This window comes from Electrona antarctica (genome assembly GCF_951216825.1).
Source record: "Electrona antarctica genome assembly, chromosome: 20".
In the NCBI taxonomy this organism is placed as follows: domain Eukaryota; kingdom Metazoa; phylum Chordata; class Actinopteri; order Myctophiformes; family Myctophidae; genus Electrona; species Electrona antarctica.
Window position 1 is genome coordinate 25,152,260 of NC_136801.1, and position 23,632 is coordinate 25,175,891.

The following is a 23,632-nucleotide window of genomic DNA, read 5'->3' on the forward strand; positions in this document are numbered from 1 at the left end:
TTGAAAATAGCAGATATTCAAGCTCACAATGTGAGGCGATGTGACACGTTGTGAGCTATCTGCTATTTAAGATTTTTAATACATTTTATACGTAGCCTACCTTTAAACGGGACATTCAATGAGGACTTTTTTTTACCTTTGGTAGCCTACTTCAAGTTCAAGTATTTGAACACTTTCGTACTTTTACTTTTAGATTTCTGGACTTTTACTCAGTGTTACTATTTCCAGTAGAAACTTTCTACATTGCAGTTTTGGTCAGTCATCAGCCATGACCATGCACAATATATTGTTTGTCCTCTCCTCCTCTCTCTCACACACACACACACGCACAGAGAGAGAGAGAGAGAGAGATCATAACAAACCGCTGCGCTGCTAGCCTATACTCCGTAAACAAGTAGCCTACAGTAGCCTATAAATTAACAACCCCACAAGCTGCAAGCCTGCAATTAACGCATTAAAAAGAAAATAAACTTTTCTTAGTTTTTTCTTTTCTCAGACAAATCATATTACGGCATAGAGACATTTATCGAGGCACACAAATTGTGCTAGGCTACTATACAAGTCCAATTGAAACCCTCCTTCTTTCGAACCAACGTGGACCGTTGCCTAGCAACGTAATGTCAACGTAGCCTACCTTCCAAAACACTGCTGTTTGAGTCTGGCACTCTGGCTAATATAAATACAATAACCTGCAGTTGGGCTGAATAACAGGTAGGCTAGTAGGCCTATAGGCTTAAATAATGTCAGTATTCTTTCTTTCGAATTGATGTGATGGCGGCCGGTTCTAGCTATTAATACAAACACAACTGATTGACTAAAACATTTCGTAACAGAAGTGATATTTTTAGCGTAGCTGGATTATAGTAGCCTAATTGAAGTTAACAGACATTGACAAGCCAAGAATTAAGCCTGAAGTCGGTGTTGTTATGCACCCGCCATTGTATAATTTGTGTTTCCTGTAGGCTATACTTGTAGTATTTTGTAAAGCACATTGAATTGAGAAATGATAAATTGGAGCCTATTTTATCCCCAAATGTAAAAAAAATAATAAAGAATGGCCATGGGCTATGCTTTGGAAAATGGTCGGAAATATATAGGCTAATAAAAAGGTCTACCCTACCCTTGGCCTACCCTTGCATGGATGATTTATGTTGAACATGCATTGGAGGCAGTGAGGCACGACCCTCCAACTTCTTGTAGTGACTGCATGGCTAATCCACATGTTTTGTGGCAATTTGTTGCATTTGTAAAAACATTATGCCTTAATGCAATTTAAAAAAAAATATTACCCAACAGATACAGATCCCTATTTATAACACAGCTGAATACATATCAAGAATATGGTGCCCATGCAGAGTTCTCATTGCAGGTGCCCTGCACTCTACGATAACTCAGCTCCCTGTGCTATCTCACTTTGTTTCAGAATGGGAAAGAAAGTGAAGAAAGAGAATGATGCCCTATGCAAGGACACAGTAAGTGCCTCAGATAGTGGTTCCCAAACCTTTTCATGTCAAGGACCCCCAAATTGACACTCATATAGACCGCGGACCCCCATTTGAAAACATGCCAGGGACCCCCATAAGAGAAGATTTGTATGGCTCTAGCAGTGATTCAAGGACCCCCAGTTTGATATGCAATAGGGTACGGACCCCCATTGAATGACATTTCTATCTCTGGGACCCCCAATTTATATTGTAAAATCAAAGTTGATTTAACTCTGAGAGTGTACAAATGGAACCCAATGGTTCCATTTGTACGCTCTCTGGGTTACAGACCCATAAGGGTCCATTTGGTTCCTAACTATCATTTGGCTGGGGACCCCCTGGAACTCCCTCAAGTACCCCTAGATGATTGATAACCTCTTGATCTCAGTGAGTCAGTGAATTCAATTCAGTGGTGGAAAAAGTACTCAAATATCTTTTACTTATACCGGTAAGTAAAACTATATACAAGTAGAAGTACAAATCTGTTATTTTAAAATTCACTTGAGTAAAAGTACACAAGTTTTGGCATATTTTATTAATTTATGCAGAATGTCCCATATACAAATCTTTTGAAAATATCAGATCTAGCTACTTGTAGATCAGCTATTTTCAAATAGCCCAAGTGTATGTAGGGCTGAAGAGGCTATATGTATGTTTTGTAATAATAATCGAAATCTAGCCTATAAGAAAAACTAAGTGGAGTGAAAAGTACAATATTTGCCTCTGAGATGTAAGAGTAAAAGTAAAAGTATGCCTATACCTCAAAATCGTACTTGAATACATGAGGTTACTTTATAACCACTGCTTTAATTGACCTGTAATATTGACCTCTAATATTTGTAGACCGATTCTACAAAATTGTCTTCTAAATCCTGACAGTTTTCTGAAAAAACCTATGTTTCTATGTCAGTGGTTCTCAAACGGTTTCATGTCAAGGACCCCCAAAAATATATGTATTTGGCTGCCGACCCCCATCGGAAAATATGTTGTTCCAGGGACCCCCACCCAGAAGCAAAGATTTGAGTTAAAAATGTTCACTCTGAAAGAATATATATAAAGATTTGCACTACATTTCACGATTTTTCAAAAAGATCTATACAAGCTCTTAGCGCGCCACTCGGTGCCGCGCTATGAGCTTGTAGATCTGCTATTTTTCAATAGCTAAAGTATAACATAATGCTTTAAACACCAAAAGGGGTTCCCGCCCAGAATGGGTTAATTGACCTGTAATACTTGAATTGACCTATATGATAAGCATTAAGCATCTCTGTGTTCTGACAGTTTGACCCGCTCCCCATCGAGAGTAAAAAGCCAGCCACTGTGGTGCTGATGCTAAGCTCTCCCGAGGAGGATGTCCTCATCAAAGCCTGTGATGCAATCTATACGTTTGCAGAGAAAGGTACAACATGTTACTGCAACCCCCCCATGCACGCACGCATGCACGCACGCACACACACGCACACACACACGCCGGGTGTTGGCTTTGATGCAGTCACATTCACAGTGTCTCTCAAACCTTTGCCTCCAAATTGATTTGGCCGCTATAGACCCCTATTTGAAAACGTGTGTTGTGCCGGGGAGGGACCCCCACTATAACAAAGATTAGAGTTAAAAATCTATATTCAAAAAATTTGCGCACATTTTCACGATCTTTCAAAATAAATAGCAGAACTATACAGAGAGCTCTTCATGTTGCGCTATGAGCCTACACAGATTACACATGCAGATTGCATCACACCACCTCTTCACTCCACCTTAGCCCGTATATAGCACTTGCAGTATAGCACTGCCACTTGCCCTAGCCTCGACGATCTTACAGGCGTATGAAAAGGCTCGACTTATGTAATTTAGAATTTAGATTTAGATCATTTTATGTAGACATAGCACTCTATAGTGTCTATAGTCTCAGTTTCATTGTACAGATATACTACTGTTAGACAGATGTTAGGTTCTTAGCTTGCTTATGGTTCTTGATGACTATATGCCCAGTGTTAGTGTGTAGGCCTACCCCATATATAGTGTGATTTTGTATGTATTTGATGTATTACGATGTGTTGTTCTTGCTTACTGTAAATCGCTCTGGATTAAAAGCATCTGCTAAATGCCTAAATTGTAAATTGTATATCTGCTATTTTTGAATAGCTGTATTAAATATGGTTAAGTATAAAATATATAAGTATAAAATATGGTTAAAGTGGTTATATTAACACACCCCACTTTGAGAACCAATGGCCTACAATACATGCTACATAACGGTATACTGCAATACTACAACACCACTACCACAAGGTCACACACATGCCTTTCCTGTCCATCCATGCTTTAAAATACATCCACTGCTGTCTGTCTCCCCCCGGTGGCAGGAGATGAGAACAAGCTGTGTCTGCTGGGGCTGGGGGCTTTGGAGCCCCTCTGTGAGCTGGTCACCCACCAGGACAAGCTGGTCAGACGTAACGCTGTCATGGCGCTGGGCATCATGGCCACCAACGGTGCGTGAGACATATCGCCCTACTGTATGTCAATATGGTAACCCAAAATGGAGCTAAATTATATACAGAGTGATATAAAATAGCTATTGAAAGATAGATAAAGTTTAAAATATATGTAGGCCTATATAAATATTTTCCTTTCCATCAGCCATGCACTATTGTGTTTCCCTACAGACAGACACATCCCTCTGGGTGTATTTTGGTTTTGTTCCACTGTTTATGTTGACATTTCCTATGTTTAAGTTGACATTCATCCTTTGCAGGGTCGTGTTTTTTTATTTTTGAGGGGAGGGGGGAAAGCAAACTCTTAGTTGGATTTGAACTTCAAGTATACCTTTAACACATTTAGCTGGGGACCCCCTGGAACCCTCTCAATGACCCCTGGGGGTCCCAAGACCCCACTTTGAGATAAGTAAGTCTTGCCGAGCCATGAGGCCCATATACAGTAGGGCAGGAGCCTATCTCCTGTTTGCTTAGCGTGAGGCAGCTTGATGTACAAGTACATGTATACACTATACACCCCCTGGACATGACGCTATGTTGCAGGGACTTACCCGTCCCCAATCCAACCCTTGATGCCGAGTACCAAGCAGGGAGGCACTGGGACCCATTTTTCAGAGTCTTTGGTATGACCCGGCCAGGGATCGAACCCCAACCTCCCAGTCCCAGGGCGGACACTCAAACCACAAGGCCAATGGTTTAACTGTAGTGACTGATTTGATGTATACTGGTTGGTTAGTTGGCTGGACAGCCACAGGCAGTCAGAGTAAAACGGACTGAATGTTAATATTATGTCATTTCACCTTTGTTTCTGCTTTGATTGACAGGTGATGTAACGAGTGCTCTAAAGAAGCTAGACATCATCCCGTCAATCATTGATAAACTGTCACCTGAAGGTACGTTGTGGTCCTCAGTGTGTGTTTAGATCAACTGCTGATTAATAGTAACATAACAAATGGATGGAAGCAGCACTATGTAACTTTTATTATGGATAAACACTTTTTGTGAGAAATGAATACCACATATAACGTATACAATTCGCCAACCTAGTCCCCATATACAGTATGGGGGACATGGGGAGAGCAACGGACTTGAACTCATGCTTCCTTCATGCCCGAGTGTCCAAGTTGCTCCTTTTACACCTGACAGGGGGGAGTTTCTCTGGTTGGACGTAGCGCGTGGAAGGAACACGTTATTCCAACCAGTTCCTTTCCCCTCCATCAGGCGCCCCAGCTGGCCCGGGGGAGGCAGTTTAGAGACCAGGATTACTGCATGTTTTTGTGAGGGTACCTACCTTAGGGGACACAGGGAGAACATGCAAACTCCACACAGAAAGGCCCTTTCGCCAACCCCGCCTCCCTGCTCTTCTATTGAGACATTTAGTTTGTGCCAAAGGTCGTGTCTCACCTAGACACAGGATCTGACACACATTTTGAGTCAAGATTCAATTTATCCCCTGAGAAGCAGGCATGATCAATGGTATAATAATAATGTCAGTATAGTGTTCAAAAAGAAGAAGAATGTTGCAAAATGCTGCTTTAATTAATTAATTAGACACATCTACCTTCTTGTACTGTATGAGTATGATTGAACCACTTGTAAAAAATCAAAAAAACAAGGCACTCTTCTGGTGAAAAAGTTAAAATGTCTCCTGAAGTGGCTCTTTTGTCGGCTCCAAACATTTTAACGATAGTCAACAAAACCTGCACTGATCGATCCACACCACACACAGGTTGTATATCATATTTGGTTTGCATATTTTACTTAACTTCATCCATTACTGCATTGGTACAAAACCGCTTCTCAGTTCCTTATGGTATTGTTCTCTCTCTGCTGTGGCTCTCATATAACCTGGTAAAAAAGAAAATCACAATCACCAAGGAAAGACATGACATGCCCTGGCTGTCAATCAATCAGGCATGGGGAGGCATGCTCCCCACACACACACACAGTAACTATAACAATAATAGACAGTATACTGGACTGGTAGTTGCACCGCTCGATCAGTTCACACGGGTGTGATATTTCTTTTTCAGAGGACTCAGTAGTACAGGAGTTTGCTACTCTCTGCCTGGCATCTCTGTCCGTGGATTTTGACTGCAAGGTGAAGATCTTTGACAGTAAGGGGCTGCCTCCTCTGATCCAGCTTCTGTCCAGCCCAGACCCTGACGTCAAGAAGAACACACTGGAGACCATCTTCAACATGGTTCAGGTGTGAACATGCATAATGTATACAACATGTGGAATCGACCCAATGACCAAAAACAAACAAACAAATTAAATTAAAGCAAACAAACAAAAAGGCTCTCGCAGGTGGAAACCACATATGTCCAAAACCTTTCCTTTTCAGGATTCAAATTCAAAAGTATCAAAATGAGCAGATCCACAAGTTAAAGAGATAATTAATATGGCGATATCAGAAGACCTATATAGGATCCAACAGGAAGCACGCACATCTCCAGAAATTCTACAGGTGCTGGTCAAAAATATACGTACAATGAAAAGGAAAATGTTTCGGAATGTTGTTCAATAAATAAAGAATTTTCCTGGGAGCAGTGAAACAGTGTGCGGACATCCCTTCGATATCAGAAGACCTGACATGTCCAAAACTGTTACTTTTCAGGGTTGAAATTCAAAAGTAGCAAACCGACAATTAGCTCGAGGTTGCGGATCTGATTTGATACTTTTGATGCTTTCGTGCGGCGTTAATTGACGAGAAAGCACAAAAAGTGGAAATAATATGGAGATAAGAGGTCTGTCTGCTATGACAATGTTCAGGACCAGCCCAGTCGCCAGGGGGTCCAGGAGCTGGACGGGGTCCCTCCACTGCTGCACATGGTGACGTCAGACTACCCCGACATCCAGCGATTAGCCCTGAACACCCTGGACGCCCTAACCGCTGCAGAGAGAGACGCGCGCGCCGTCTTCAGAGACCAGCGGGGCTTCGAGAAACTCATGGAGTTCCTCAATAACAAGGTTATTGTTTTTTGATTGATTGATTGATTGATTGATTGATTGATTGATTGATTGATTGAATACCTTATTAGTCAGAACCAGTGCAGTGATGGAAGAAGTACAGGCCTACGCACAATCGCACATGTTTTACCTAAAAGTAAACATACAAAAGTTGAAGTACTCATTGTGTAGAATGTCCCTTTTCAGAAATAATACCGATCTACAAGCTCACAATTGGGAGCTTGTACTGTAGATCAGAGAGGGCTGAAGTGGTTAGTGTGTTTTGTTATAATAATAATTATAATCGTAGTAACTAGTTTTCATAAAATTACAATATTTCCCTCTGAGAATTAGTTCAGTCAGGACAACTCATGAATGGAATATATATTTATTGAATAATATATAAAATTAACAATATATTAATTATGGTTTGGCGATGAATTGTATCTGCTTTTTAGGTACTCAAGCGCATCAGTCCCAACTATAGGGACTCCGAATCGCCAATACTTAAACAGCAGATCCATAACGACAGGTGGTAGCTGGGCTGGAGGAGGGTGAGCAGCAAAGTTTAGCAGACAGTCGCACAGCAGAATCAGAGCAGCAGCAAGCAAGCAAACAGGAACTTCCAGTTTAAATTGCCGGTATGAAGATGGAGTGAGTGTGCGGTTGGATGAGTGAATATTGAAGAAAGTAAAAATACCTCAAACTTGTACTGTCCCTCTCTGTGTGGTGGAAACTATGTACATTTACTTAAGTACTGTACTTAAGTACAATTTTTAGGTATTTGTACTTTCAATTCAATTTCCAATACTCTTACAGTTACTTCTACTCCACTACATCTCAGAGGTACAGCTATTTTCAAAAGAATGATATACATTTGAAAACCTGAAATGAGACATTCTGAGTACTTTTGGAATACTCAAGTGCATTTTGAATTCCGGACTTTTACTTGTAAGTTGTAACAGAGTATTTCTATATTGCTTTTGATAGCCTACTTTTACTTAGGTAAAACATTTGAGTGCTTTTTCCCCACCACCGCCAGCAGGACTTCAGTGAGCTCCATGCGGAAGCCTTGCAGGTGGTGTGCAACTGCATGGAGGACGGTGAGAGTCTCCGCTTCATCCACAAGGTGGCAGGCGTGAGCGCGCTGATGCGCTTCATCCTGTCGCCAACCACCGCGCCAGAGGTCCGCGCCAACGCTCTCAAATGCATCGCCCGCACCGCACAGAGCTGTAAGCAAAAACACACGCACGCACACGTGCACGGAATGCACACCCACAAGAAATACGTCTTCAGTGCAGCTGCGTATAGCGTGGATTCAAATGTTGACTGGGCCAATTAGCATCATGACCGGTTTTGCCGACTTGCTAATGGGGGGCGGCTTGCTGTGGTTGGTGTGATTTTGGGCAAAGTCGTACGATTTGTCACACGTTACCGCAGTGAAATTTGTTCTCCGCATGCAGGGTGAGGGGCTGCCAATAGGGACTTTAAGCAACGACGGCTACGGCAGTCGGCTCCGGCAACCGGAAATGGATCAGTGCTCGATACATAATCCTGCTTGCCGTCTCCAGCCCTTTCTACTACGGAAGAACCTACACTTACACGTAGTGTCTTCAACGCCATGTCATGTCCATGTTTATTGAAATTATAGCTGTCATACATTTACACCGATTGCTCCATCACCTCTCTTATGCTGTGTAATGTATTGGGCTTGGTGTGCTCTGAATGAAGAAATAACATATTTTCTTGTTATTTCGCCCCAGTATTTCAGAAGCTAGCCTGGGCAAGATCTCAATTGACTGGGCCTGTCCCCGAGTGGCCCAATGGACGCTATGCTCTTCTGCTTTAGTGAAGCTTGTGGAGGCGTTCACTAGCTTGTGAGAAGATTAGAGCTGGAGACTGAGGCCCCTGTTATCGCCAGTGCCTTTCCCCTTATCCCTAAACTTCTTTGCCCTTTTTTATTTTTTATAGTAAAATAGTAAAAGAAAAAGGCAAAGAAGTTTAGGGATAAGGAGTAAGGCACTGCCGCTCTGGCAAAAAAAGGGCCATGAGTGTCACAGTAGAGTGAGTAGAGTAGTCCAGAAACTGAAGACAAGTCTTCAACAGCTTTCGGTTCTCACGCCAGGTCAGAAATCACAGACACTGAACCACCCCACCAATCCCATATAAGGCATTGGGAATTCACTTTCCTACCTGTGTTCACCCAGGTGGGTGTGGTTTTGCATGACTCCATGGCCTTGCCTGCAGTCACACCTGTGTGTGATTGCAGCACACAGAAATCACAGGACCTCACACATAGAAATAAAGTTGAGTGAAGTCAAGAATACCTAAACTAAAGTCTAAATATGGTGGAACACCAAACTCCAAACATTATTCAAAATCAATAATACTGTGGAGGTACTGAACTGAACAGAAATGTTCATATTTTCAATATACACCAAACTCCAAACATTATTAAAAATCAATAATACTGTGGAGGTACTGAACTAGCTCAAAATGGGCTCAAAATGGGCTCAAAATGGGCAGTAATGGGACGCGTTTGTGAGCTTGTAGATTGACTATTTTCAGTATTGTCAAGTATAAAATGGGATTAAAGTGGTAAAATGTTCCATATTTTGCTGTGGACTGCCTGGAACTTCCTCAAGGACCCCTTGAGGTCCTCAGACCAAACTTTGAGCATCATGCAGATGGCGCTGTTTTTCCTTTATGTTTTCAGATTGCATTTAAGAACGAAAAAGGCACCCTAAGAGTGCTCTACAGTGTGCGTAGATTCTGTTCTTACCTACGAACAAATCACAGCTAAGAAAAGATTGAGGGATCCCAAAACCTTCTTAAAAACGTCCTAAGTGGGTCTAAGAACAAATTTCCTCTTAAGAACTTCTTAAGAACGGTTGGCGCATGAGGCCCATTATGCTTTATGTAGCATGTGATGTGTCAAACTAGGGGTTTTTCATGATTCTGAACCCATTGCAAGCATTAGTTTGCACGAAAAACATCCTTGGGCTAAATTTGGCCATGGCCCAACCCCAAATGTGATGACCTCATCACATTGACGGCTATGGCCGTTTTTAGACCAAGGAGTGTTTTTCGTGCAAAACTAATGCTTGCAATGGATACAGAATCATGAAAACCCCCCACATGAAATGTCATATATTTTATATACAGTACGTTGTTAATGGTGCCCGAACGTTCAACCCCTGAATTTACCATGATCCACTAAGTATTTCATTCACAATTGTTATTATTTATTATTTGGATGACCCTAAGGGACATAAAAAACCTTGAACGATTACTATTGCAATTCCTTTTGGGTCAAACCTTATAGATTGACTGGCCTAAGGGAACAGTCTGTGGATGCTTGGGCAGACCCAGACAGATAGCACAACAGAACAGAACTGCTCATGGTCCATGATGAACTCCTCGTTGCTGTCATTTCGCAGCCAAATGAGAAACAGACGGTCGGTTCCGGTTTCATTCCCTCAGAGTCTCAAATCATGTGTGTGTGGCTGCGTGTGCGCGTACGTGCGTGTGTGATGCGTGCAGCTGAGAAGCGCAGGTTGCTCCATGAGCAGGGTGTGGAGGAGGCCCTGGTGGAGCTTCTGTCTGGTGACGGGGACCACGTAAAGATGGCCGCCTGCCGTGCCGTGGCCGGCATGAGTCTCCATCTGTCCAGCAAGGACACCTTCAGAGAACTGGGTCAGAAACACACACACACACACACACACAGTACACACACACACAGTACACACACACACACACACACACACACACACACACACACAGCAGGCTATATACTATACAGCAATAAACGTGCACATGGCGCACTAATGAGTGCACAGGAACAAATTAATCACACACCTCCAGTGCTCACATCAGTGTGTGTGTGTGTGTGTGTGTGTGTGTGTGTGTGTGTGTGTGTGTGTGTGTGTGTGTGTGTGTGTGTGTGTGTGTGTGTGTGTGTGTGTGTGTGTGCGCGTGTGTTTCAGGTTGCATCCCTGCAGTGGTACGGTTGCTAGGCAACAGTGATAGTGTGGAGGTGAGAGAGGCAGCAGGCCACGCCCTCTCCAACCTCACACACGACCACCAGCCCAACGCCCTGTGAGTGACCTTTGACTCTACTATAAAAAACACGTCTTTCTGACGTGAAAAAGTAAATAAATAAAAATAAATAAATACCGTACATAAATAAAAATCGATTCTGAACTTTTAATATCGTGGCATTAAAATTCGGGATATATCCCTGAATGGATTATTTTGCCCACCCCTATTCGGAACGCTCGCTCCCTGTGCTGATGGGGCATTACTGTGCAATGTCGCTTCTTCTCCTTTTTTGAGTGGTGTAAACCACTCCTACAACTGGCTTTGTTAGTGCAAAAAAATGAGCATGGTTGCTATGTTCACCCTGTTCACCCGGGTGTGATTTGAGTGGTGTAAACCACTCCTACAACTGGCTTTGTTAGTCTGTGCAGAAAAAATGAACATGGTTGCTATGTTCACCCTGTTCACCCGGGTGTGATTTCATTACGTCAGACATGATTTCATTACGTCAGACAGGCTATCTAAGACCTTACACCACTCAGTTCACACGGGTGTGATTTTTATTCTGTCGATCAGAAAACATGAAAAGTGCATGCCCTCCGTGCTAAAGACGACACAAATAAACATGCACGGTCGGCTGCGTTTAGAAACGAGTGTGAAATTAGCCTTAGCGACGGTCCTTGTTTACAGCCACAGTTGTAGAGCCATTTGTGACCGGTCTACAATCTCTAAACATTGATTGTTTTCGAGTAGATGTTTTAGGATTCATGCGTCATTACAGACAGGTAATGAAGCATGAATCATAAACATCTCCTACACCACAGTGGTGGGGGGGAAAAAGTACTCAAATTTCTTACTTAAGCAAAAGGATGAGTACTGCAATGTGGAAATACTCTGGTACAAGTAAAAGTCCGGAGTAAAAAATGAGTACATGAGTAAAACTAAAAGTACAAAGGTATTGGTCTCAAAATGTAAGCCTACTTAAAATATCAAAAGTTCTTGTTGCAAGAACGTCCCTTTTCAAAATATCTGATCTACAAGCTCACAATGCGTCACGGTGTGTCGCATTGTGAGCTTGTAGATCTTCAAATGGCCCGAAATGTATATAGGGCTGAAGTGGATAATGTATGTTTTGTAATAATAATAAAAACCAACAAAGTAACTGGTATAAAGTTTTCAAATAATTGTAGTGGAGTAAAAGTATATAATATTTTCCCCATTGAGTAGTGGAGTAGAAGTAAAAGTACAGAACATTGAAAATACTCCAGTAAAGTAAAAAATGTAATCAAGTACAGTACTTGAGTACATGTAGTTCATACTACGGCCTGTTTATACAATACAGGTAGACAGACAGGCTGTCTCTACCGCGTCATTCACAGCTCCCATACGGTTGTGTAAAGACCTGGAAACAGGGACAAATTAGCCATTGGGCCAGTGGGGCCGTGGCCCAGGGGCCCATGGCTCTCAGGGGCCCTTCAGGGAAATTGGACCGTGAGGTACTCGGTTTGACGCCCTGAAAAGGGCTCCTGGGGCCCTTCATTGGCCATTGATTTTGTTAAATTTAGGTCAAAAAGGTGATAAAAACACTGAAAAACACAAAATGTTGCGTGCACGCATGCTATGGGGGCCCTGCGAAAATTACCGGCCCAGGGGCCCTCATGGGGGTTAATCCGTCACTGCCCGGAAAGGACTATAGTAACTTGTAGTAAGAAGCATAGATATATAAAAAAAAAAGAAATAGAAGCCTCATTGGCCGAGGTGTATCGACATGAGGGCGGAAGTGCGGAAGGCACGATACAGAAAAAATATCGGAAAATGTTTGGAGGATTTTGAATAATTTAGATTCGTTTTTTTTACGTAATCTGGGGAGGGGGGGCCATACGCAAGGTCCGTTACACACATTAATGTGTCTCCATTGTGGGTGCGCGCGTGTGTGCATGTGTGTGTGTGTGTGTGTGTGTGTGTGTGTGCACGCGCGTGCGTGTGTGCGTGGTTTTCCAGCGCAGTGCACGAGGCAGACGGGGTGAAGCCTCTCGTACGGCTGCTCAGCGCCGGAGCCTCCTCCCCCGGGTCGGTGGTCCATGCCGCCGCCGCCCTCGCCAACATGGCCGAACAGGAAGCCCTGCGAGGTCACATCCTGTCGCACGGCGGAGCCGTGCGGGCCCTGGTGGAGCCGCTGCGTTCCAGGAACACGGACGTACTGGTCCCAGTGACGCAGTGTCTGGCCGTACTGGCAAGCAACACAGAGGCCAGGGCACAGGTGTGTGTGTGTGTGTGTGTGTGTGTGTGTGTGTGTGTGTGTGTGTGTGTGTGTGTGTGTGTGTGTGTGTGTGTGTGTGTGTGTGTGTGTGTGTGTGTGTGTGTGTGTGTGTGTGTGTGTGTGTGTGTGTGTGTGTGTGTGTGTGTGTAGTGTTGTAGTACTGGGATCATTGACTCGTCTCGAGTCCACATTTTCATGTACTCCATCTCGGCCTCGCCCTCAATTTCACTTGGACTTGACTCAGTCATCACTAACCATAAGTGCCACGGATCTCTGGTCGTCCTCAGACGAGCCCTCCATCGTCATTTCCAGTCATCCCGGTTCTCCATACATCCGGCCAGCTCGTTGGTGCTTTGCACTCCTGCATCGCTCTTGAGTACATCCACGTATGTTAGCGTGGGACGTCCTGGTGATCGATGCCCGTGTGTTGGTTCCCAGAGCACCAGTTTGTGATCGATGCCCGTGTGTTGGTTCCCAGAGCACCAGTTTGCTGGCTGGCAGTTCTTGATGCCTTTGGCAGTGTCCCGCTATAGTCTCATTCTCCTGGCTGCTATTTGGTAATCCCTCATACAGAGTCTGACGGGTGATCCTTTACAATCCATAGAAAAGCCCAGAATCTGCAGCAAAATAAAGAAAAGAATAAAAGATAAGCCACGCAATAAAAGATAATTCACTCTAAATCATAATCCTGAACTTTTATTTTACTTTTTAAGGCTCTATCGAACAACAGTACAAAACAGTATCAGTGGAATCAAATAATGTAATCATTTATCTTGTGGCGCGTTAAGCTGAGAAGTGCCGGCGCCATCCCTCCATTGGTCAATCTGCTCCGCTCCAGTCACGCGGAGGTGCGTTGCAATGCCTGCTGGGCCGTCAGTGTCTGTGCCAACGACGAGCTTACTGCAGTGGAGATGTGGAGACATGGGTGAGAGAATAATGTCACTTTGCTGTCGGGAAATTCATTTCGTAAATGAATGCCCTGCTTTACTAGAGTGTCACACAAAAGCATCAAAAGTAGCAGATCCACAAACTCGAAACGTGGAGCGAAGTGACAAGTTTTCAAATGTATAAAATGTATAAAAACCTTGAGAAAATAGCCGCCACAAAGTGCCACGCTGTGAGTTTGTATATCTGTTATGTTTTAATAGCTGCTCTATATGGATAGAGGGGTTAACATGATTGTCATGCTGTATTGTAGCCTACATTTTGTTGGGGACCCACCCTGGAACCACCTCAAGGACCCCACTTTGAAAACCCCTGATCTAAAGTCTAAACTAAAGGTCATGAGACTCTAGAATACTAGATTGAGTGCCCACTGCCCAGCAACAGTGCAATTTTTTGGCAGCAGTGCAGTTTGCTGAGCAGCCAGTAGATGGCGGTAAAACACAGTATTGAGTGTACCTCTTTGTAGACGTTTTAATCTAGCACCTTACGTGACCCTAAAGAGAAATGTGATGTCTCCCCAGGAACCAAACTAGTGAAAATATACAGATTTCTATAGGCCTACATCTTGAAAACTCGAAATGGGACATTCCATATTACTTTTGGTACTTTAAGTACATTTTTATGCCAATAATTTAGTACTTTTACTCAAGCAAGTTTTGAATTCAAGACTTTTACTTGTAACTTGAGCCACGATCAACCACCATTTGATGAGATTTAGCCCCGGAGAGATAACAGGCAAACGATCAAAATAACAATTCTTCTAGGCCTACATCCTCTAATTGTGTAGAGCAGGGGTTTTCAACTGATTGTGAACGAGGGACCACCACCCTGACTTAGAATCAACCTGGGGACCACTGTTGAGTGGGGATATGGGCTAAGATTAGTGCTTTTGTAACACTTGCTATGCATCCCATGTGTGTACATCCCACTGTTTCTCTAATTATTTATAATTATAATTTCCTAATGATAATGACTCAACCAGACAATCCGGTGCACTTCCACCTCTTGAGATTCTAACTCCCTTTTTCTGTTACATTTCTTGACCTCCAACCCAACGGCCATCATACGCCACCAGGTCATTCAGATCACTGTTTATCAACTATAGTGGAAAGACATTTTTAAAAATCAACAAATCCTACATTACTAAATGAATGGTCAGAGACCACATGCAATACTTCCACGGACCACCAGTGGTCTACGGACCACCTGCTGAAAACCCCTGGTGTAGAGTAAATTAAGTAATGCAGATGTTTAACAATTTAACTCTTGAGGGCTTAAAATGAAACCTGGTTTCATTTTACACTCTCAAGAGTTAGAAAAGAAAAGTTCTTTGTTTACCCAGGGAAGTGGACTAAGCTCGAGATGCTTGTTTACAGCCACACCCTGCTCATAGAACATTTCATGGTAGGGGTTCAATGCCTTGCTCAAGGGCACTTCAGCGGTGGTAATTTTAACGTGCCGGTCCGGCCACCGCTGAAAGTTAAAGATCTATTAAGGGTCCATTTGGTTATCAACCTGGAGCCCCCTCAATGACCACTTTGAAAACCACTGACTTAAAGTGAGTAAAATGTGAGTACTTTTTCCACCCCTGGTTTGTGTGTGCGTCACATGACGTCAGAGCCTTGGAATGGCTGCAGGAGATCAACCAGTCGCTGAGTCGCAGGAGCAGGTTCAGCGAGACTGCGTTGCTACGGTTACTGGACTCCAACCTGTCCGTCAAATATAGCCTGACCGGCCGACTGGCCTCCACCGACATCACCTCCGACGGCTTCTATGACGCTGGACAGGTGTGTGTGTGTGTGTGTGTGTGTGTGTGTGTGTGTGTGTGTGTGTGTGTGTGTGTGTGTGTGTGTGTGTGTGTGTGTGTGTGTGTGTGTGTGTGTGTGTGTGTGTGTGTGTGTGTGTGTGTGTGTGTGTGAGAGAGAGAGAGAGTGAGGGTGAGAGTTTCCACAACAGAATCACCTAAAACTAAATATTACAGCAACCACTGGTCTAAGTCAATATAATGAAATGTCATTATGGTTTATTATGGTTATTATGACTTATTGGCTTTGTTCCCAATGGGATTACAGTCTGTCTGTCTGTCTGTCGTCAGGTCCATGCGGGTCAGAAGGTGCTCTCGCTAGAGGAGCTGTCCAGACAGCCGGTCAACCAGTGGCGACCCGTCATTTTTGTCAACGCAGCAGCAGAGTATGAGCTTCTTGCACACATCAGTGAATGTCATGATGACATGTTGTTGCATTTCATCATTTAAGTCAGTTTCAACCCTTTTCATATCAAGGTCCATTATTTAGTTGGCATTTGGGCCACGGACCACCATTTGATGTCAGACCTTGCCTGGCTCCAGTCCTGAATCCCTAGCCACGCTCATTAATAATGAAGTGAAACAAATTGAAAATTCAGGCCATCTCAGACCCAAAATGTAGAATATTTTGTCGTCGTTGGAATACGATTTTGTCCACAATTCCATGCTGTATTGATGTGGTACCATTAGGAGAGATAACAGGTACACTTGTGTAGACTGTAAAATGAAACCAAATGGACCCGTAAGGGTACATTTGGTTTCATTTCACACTCTCAAGAGTTAAAGAGGGTCAATTTGGGGTCAATTTGCTTACCAACTCAAGGACCACGGTGGACATTGGTTTCCCGGACCACTGGTTGAGATTAGAACCACTGATTTAAATCAACCCGTTTAATTTCAAGGACCCCCAGTTTGATATGCATTAGGTCAATGCTTTCAGGCCGTGCGAACCCCCACCAAAATAATCCTATTTGAACTGGGGACCCCCACCCCCCCTGACAAGCACTTGGAATTGCAGGCATTACATTTAGTTTGACTATAGGTTCCACAGATAAACATTGTGAAAATGGCCGCACTCACAAGCGTATAAGCGGCCATTGGGAAACTTGGGCAATGAACCCGATCCTGACATTTTGCCCATCCTATGCCGCCCTACGCCAGTGCTCACACTGCGAGGCGTTGTGAGCTTGTAGATCAGCTATTTTCACAATGTTTGCCTCTTTCTTACGTATAATATTTGACATTTTGGCCAATTTGGAATTTCAATTTACAATTAAGGCCTTTAGCAGACGCTCTTAATCCAGAGCAATTTACAGTAAGCAAGAACAAAAACATGGTTGTGGTGTGGAAGATTGGAGAAGGGATGGGGCCCAGAGGGCAGGTGGTAGGTCTAGTAGAGGTCACTAGTTTTAGGACCTCATCTGAGGTTAGATAGTACTATTAAAGATGTCTTAAAAGATATTAAATTGTAACTTTAGAAATGTGCAGATACCCTGTACCCTATACACCTATACTGCATGGCGGTTTGTTTACAGTTGGTTGAGAAAACAAAGATGCACATTAAACTATTCATCTGAATAAATATCTGAATAAATAATTTGGGGGGTCCGCCGCCCCCCCATTAGGCCCCACAAGCGAGCCCATTCCTCCAAGCCAGGGACGGACCCATGCACAGCTAAAGAGCCTTTGTGTTACTTTCACACACACACACACATACACTCATAAAAGACACGCACACACATATATATGCAGTGCACAGAGAGCCATGCACGATCGCTTGTGTTCCTGTCCAAGCTTTTAGCATTTAGATTAATTATGTTCACCAACCAAAGAGACAAGTGTGCCCCCTGAGGGGAGCCTCATTCACACCTCATTTTGTTGTACTACACAGTACACACACACACGCACACATGCATGCACGCGCACACCGCACACACATGCACGCACGCACGCACGCACGCACGCACGCACGCACGCACGCACGCACGCACGCACGCACGCACGCACGCACGCACGCACGCACGCACGCACGCACGCACGCACGCACGCACGCACGCACGCACGCACGCACGCACGCACGCACACACACACACACACACACACACACACACACACACACACACACACACACACACACACACACACACACACACACACACACACACACACACACACACAAGATGGTCTTGTGCGTGCGTGGTGCATACGTATGTTCGTGTGTTTGCTACTTTTGCTGCATGTCAAACAGCTCTCTTCTGGGGAAATGCTGTGGGGGAATTAAAGTACAATTCTCTCCCTCTCCGCACGCACGCACGCACGCACGCATGCACTCGCACACGCACACGCACATACACACACACACACACACACACACACAGTGGCAGCGGTGGCCGAACGGATAGCGGCGCGGTCTAGATACCGGAAGGTTCCCAGTTCGAACCAGCCGTCCGACACGTTAAAATTACCACCGCTGAAATGCCCTTGAACAAGGCATCAACCACTACGATGAAATGTGTTCTATGAGCAGGGCCTGGCTGGAAACAAGTTCTTGAGCTTAGCCCAGATACCCTGGGTAAATATAGATTTCATTTCATTTCATTTCATTTCATTTCATTTCACACACGCAACATAATATACATGCATGTTGTTTTGTGTTACATAAAGCCAACGCATGTGACTGTTGCGTTCCTCCAGGGTGCACGTGGACCCTTCAGAGGCCAGGCCGGACAGCCCCCCCAGCATGCGCTCCAAGACCCCAAGGTGTGTATTTGTGAGGCTTGGTGGGAGTTAGCCACATGGACCCTAGCACGGTGCTACTCAAACGTTTTTTTGTGACAACACTCATTCGCCGCCATCACCACCATCGAGGGGCTGAATTTATACTCGAGCACTGCCGCCAGCACATACCAACGGAAAACCGTCTTATTTTGAAAGCCGTTTCACTCGGAAACGGAAAAAAAGGAAGTGTAAAATAAAATATGTAATGTGTCCCGTGAATGTTATTTAATTCACCCAAAACATACATATTGTAACCGGCGATCATAATTGCTTTAGTTATGAGCCGCAAATCAAGCTTGTTTTGATCAAAAATGGATTTTATGGATTCTAAAAAATCTGTTCCCATGAGACATCAAAGCCAGCAGACTTTTCACTTCCAATTTTGTCCTGTTTAGCCTGCTTCCATCGCACGGCAACCAGAGTAATACAGACACATGCAGCACAGCGTTATGAAACGTAATCAATAAATAAATAAAAGATATGTCAAAAGACTCTCTCTCTCTGCAGCAGAGGGAAGAGCAGAGGGCGTCGGGACGAGGACAAGCGCAAGGATGAGAGCGACATCAAGCAGCAGCAGCAGCAGGAGGCCTCCACGGAGAAGCCATGGAGCGTGCCCTTTGACCCCTCGTTCCGGGCACTCTGCGCCCAGGCCAGCGCGTCCATCCTCCCGCTGGGTGACCAGGGTGACGTGTGCGCTGCCTTAGCCAGGTGACACGCCTTTCATTTTGACCATGCAGCGACACTGTACTAATAATGAGCCGTGAATAAAGCTTGTTTGATCAAAAAAGTCAATCTGGGAAAAGAATCCAAGATAAAAGGGTTTAAAGTTTTCAGTTAACATTGAAGTGGACGGAGGGGAACTTTTTCCACTGACGGACCATTTCCGATTCATCCATCGCCTAGTAACTGAAAGCTATCCAGACGATGGTGAAATTAGCGATCTAATATATAAAACCCCCCCAAAAAGTCCTCAAAGTCGTCCTTGGCAGTCAGTGCCCTTGGGGAAGAAATACGTCAAAGTCCTCCTTATTTTCAAAATCGCATGATGGGTCAATAAAACAATAGCATACAAAAAAGTTACCCTTCCCTCCCACCCCCCAATGTTCACTATACTTTTGTCTACTACTACTCCAGAGTGATTTACAGTAAGCAAGAACACATGGTAAAAACCTAATCTGTCTAACAGTAGATTATCTGTACAGTAAGTACGTATACGGTACACATTAGACTATGTGCTACGTCTATATAAAATACTAAATTATAAATCTAATAAAATGCTAAATTATAAATCTAAATTACATAAATGTAGCCTTTGCATACACCTGTAAGGTCGTTGAGGCTAGTGCAAGTGCTACGGCAGGTGCTACACCTTTTTTTTTTTTTTTTTCACGATTTTGCAACCCATTTTTTCACCCAGTGTCAATTATCTAATGTAATCCTGGGCGCTACACTTCCTCTGCCAACCTGGGGGGGCAGCGGACTGACCTCATGCTTCCTTCTATGCATGAGGTGTCCAAGCTGCTTCTTTTCACCTGACAGAGGGGGGGTTTCCCCGGCCGTACGTAGTGTACGTAGTAAATGTTACCTATACCACCTCTGTGGGTCTGAGCACACTTTATTCCATGCGTGGACAGAAGAAGCTGTGTTTTGCGTCATTTCAGAGTTTTTAGACAGCTGGTGGATGGAAATGAAGCTCCACCCATGCCAGATTGCCGCGTCGGCCAGATTCCCGGAAAAGCTTGCCCCAGCGGCATTCTGCCGCGTGGGTGGAGCTTCATTTCCATCCACCAGCTGTCTAAAAACTCGGAAATGACGCAAAACACAGCTTCCTTTGGCTGCGCATGCATGGAAGTTCAAGTGTGCCCAGGCTGTATGACTGTCAGTCAGCTATAACTCGCGTGTGATTGGTCGTCACAGGCTGGTGAGCGAGGCCATGGGCGGGGCAGTGGAGGCGGAGAGGTGGCACCAGTTCTCCTGGGAGCTCCACCTCAGCCAGCTGAAGGCCGAGCTGCGCTCCAACGCCATCCCTGTCGGTCGTGTCTGCAGGGGCATCTACTGCCACAGGGCTCTGCTCTACAAGGTACACACTGCATTGTGTCCAATCTGTATGGTAGAGTATGTTAATATAGCACTTTTCCAAACAACCTTATAAAGTGCTTTACATATGCAGGAGCAGCAAATAACAATACAGGTTAAAACAGCATGCATAAATCAATGGGTAACAAGAAATAACAGAGAAGAAACAATTAAAAACCTTATAACAAAAGCAGAACCACTAAGAAAAGGCCTTAACATAAAGATAGCTTTTTAGACGTGATTTAAAAGAAGACACTGATTTTGCTAGCCTCAGCTCCACAGGCAGGGCATTCCAAAGCGTGGGTGCCCGGATTGCAAATGCCCGAATGGCAAAATGGCCTTTCAAGAGGGCCTTACCCGAGGATCTAAGGCAGCGGCCTGGTTGGGGCAGAAAGGCTTTGATGTAGCTGCATGGGTGCCAACTGCCAATCCCTGCCGGGCTTTAAAAGTTACCAATTAAAATCTATTCTAAAGCTAACAGTGCAGCTAGGATGTGTGTAATGTGATCGCGTTTCTTTGTGTTGTTGTTAATACAACAACACTGTCTCCCTGCTCTTCTATTGAGACATTTAGATCGTGTCAAAGGTCATGTCTCACCTAGACACAGGATCTGACGAATTTTGACCTGATGGGTCAAGATTCAATGTGTCCCCTGAGCAAGCAGTCTGGAGCTATTAGCTCAATAAGACTCCACACGCGTTCCTTCCATGATCTGAGTTCCTCACTACAGTCTTCCGTCTCTCTCTCTCTCTCTCTCTGGTATCTCTTAGTGTCTGTCTGACCGTGTTGGACTGAGCTGTACTTTGGTTCGAGGCGAGTACAACCGGGCTTGGAACGAGGTTCTACTCCCTGATGAGGGGGATGAGGGGACCCCCCACATCCGTGGGCACCGCACCCCGCTGCTCACTGCCTACATAGTAGACCTCATGCACCAGCCTGGGAGACTACTGAAATCCAACACGCCAGCTGCCATACAGTACCAGACTATATAGATCTGGAATAATGTCACAATGTGGATGGCTAAATACTATTAAATGCATTCCATGCACACAGAATAACTTGTCCTACTTCCGGGCCCCTTCCTTACTTCCTTCACAGGTGTTACCGATGATACAAATTCACAGTGGTTCTCAAACTTTTTAATTTCAAGGTCCATTTGTACACTCTAAGAGTTACAGACATTTGGAGCCACTATTATGAGACCCATTGGTATAGCAGAATGTTTCCACTTTCCAGTGAGCCAACATGCACAATATCAGCACCCTGACTGTTTGACCAGAATGGAACAGAGCCTTCATTAGTATCATCGGTAGCCTGTGTGTATGCATAGAGCCCATTCCACCTAAAGCAGGGGTTTTCAACTGATTGTGAACCAGGGACCACCACCTTGACTAAGAATCAACCTGGGGACCACTGTTGTGTTGCAATGGGATATGGGCTAAGATTAGTGCTTTCATAACACTTGCTATGGAATGCATCTCATGTATATACTGTTTCTCAAACGATGGTCCACGGACTTAACTGATATACAGTACTGACACATGTGGCCCTAAACTTTTTTGCCATATTTTACTATCTTGAAAAATATTTAAAAAAAGTTCAACTAGCCGATCTACATCCACACACTAATAATGATGGCTCAATCAGGCAAGCTGGTACACTTACCCTTCTTGAGATTCTAACTGCCTTTTCTGTGGAATTTCTTAACCTCAGACTTCCCAGTAATTCTGATAACAGTGACACACTTCCAAGGAACAGTGCACAGAAGCTTAGTGCACTGTTCCGTGGAAGAAAATACAAAATCTTCACTTTGCTACATTACTAAATGCATGGTCAGGGACCACATGCAATACCTTCACGGACCACCAGTGGTCCACGGACCACCTGTTGAAAACCCCTGACAATTTACAATTTGACCTAAAGTATATGTGCCTTTGGCCAGTTGTGGGCGGTGGTGCCGCAGGTAATGAGATAAGATAAGGGACACAGGTGCAGCAAGCTGGTTGATGGGTGGCATGGGCAGTTTTGGGCACTCACAACATGCCACAACATGCTGTTAGTTCCTGTTTAACACAATGAATGGGAACATCACCCAACGACGGCGGTTGAAGTTTGGACATTGAACGAGTCAAAAATGATTTCTCTGTGCCCAGCCAAGCGGCTAATGTTTGTTCAAGATAATCACTACATCATGATTTTGTGATCGTTCAAATGTATCAATTTGGGGGTCCTCCTTGCCTTGCCACAAAAGAGTTTGAAAGACACTGATTTAGAAGGCATTTGTAGAATCTGCCTTGCAGGTCTTAAGGGTTAATGAAACATTGCAGCTATGCTGCTCCACGTTGTAATTGCCGACAGCAGGCTATAGGTCAGGCCATGCAGGGCAAACAGTAATACGTGCAAGCCAGAGCCAAAGTCTGCACGTCAGAGCAGGTTACATATTATCTGCTGTTTAGCCCTCAAAACATGCCGTTTACAAAGGCTGGAAATGTTATGGGGGTGTAACGGCATGATATGTATCACGGTACATGGTTGATGATACGATACATGGACGCTATTGGTTCATTCATGGCGATAGTGCAGTTTTTTTAAGGGAAACATTTATTATTATGAATATAAATTAAAGTAAACACAGTGATTCTCTGGCAAATACATAGACATTATATTTGAACACATGGACAAACTCATACATTGACATGAACACAGAGAATACACACATCTGTCAATAGATTTGATATATTTGATGTATAACCATGTTTTTGTTCTTGCTTACTGCTTGTAAATCTCTCCCCCACACCCGGTC

General features: G+C 44.2%; 1 protein-coding gene across 2 annotated transcripts; it reads left to right on the forward strand.

Annotated features, from left to right (window-relative positions):
* Positions 1-416: 416 nt before the first annotated feature.
* armc3 (armadillo repeat containing 3) lies at positions 417-21,821 on the forward strand (the record flags this gene model as incomplete). 2 transcript variants are annotated; one of them, XM_079489353.1, is made up of 18 exons in its annotated part: positions 417-711; positions 1,424-1,472; positions 2,766-2,883; positions 3,848-3,973; positions 4,801-4,869; positions 6,010-6,185; positions 6,752-6,949; positions 7,971-8,160; positions 10,472-10,624; positions 10,915-11,026; positions 12,968-13,226; positions 14,015-14,151; positions 15,790-15,958; positions 16,267-16,361; positions 18,670-18,735; positions 19,261-19,461; positions 20,671-20,833; positions 21,600-21,821. In XM_079489353.1, exons 2-18 carry the CDS (start codon positions 1,425-1,427, stop codon positions 21,819-21,821), a joined length of 2,502 nt encoding a protein of 833 aa, XP_079345479.1. In that variant the 5' UTR covers positions 417-711; position 1,424. The 2 variants fall into 2 exon arrangements, with proteins under 2 accessions (XP_079345479.1, XP_079345480.1); XM_079489354.1 differs by having other exon boundaries at positions 7,974-8,160.
* Positions 21,822-23,632: the final 1,811 nt, after the last annotated feature.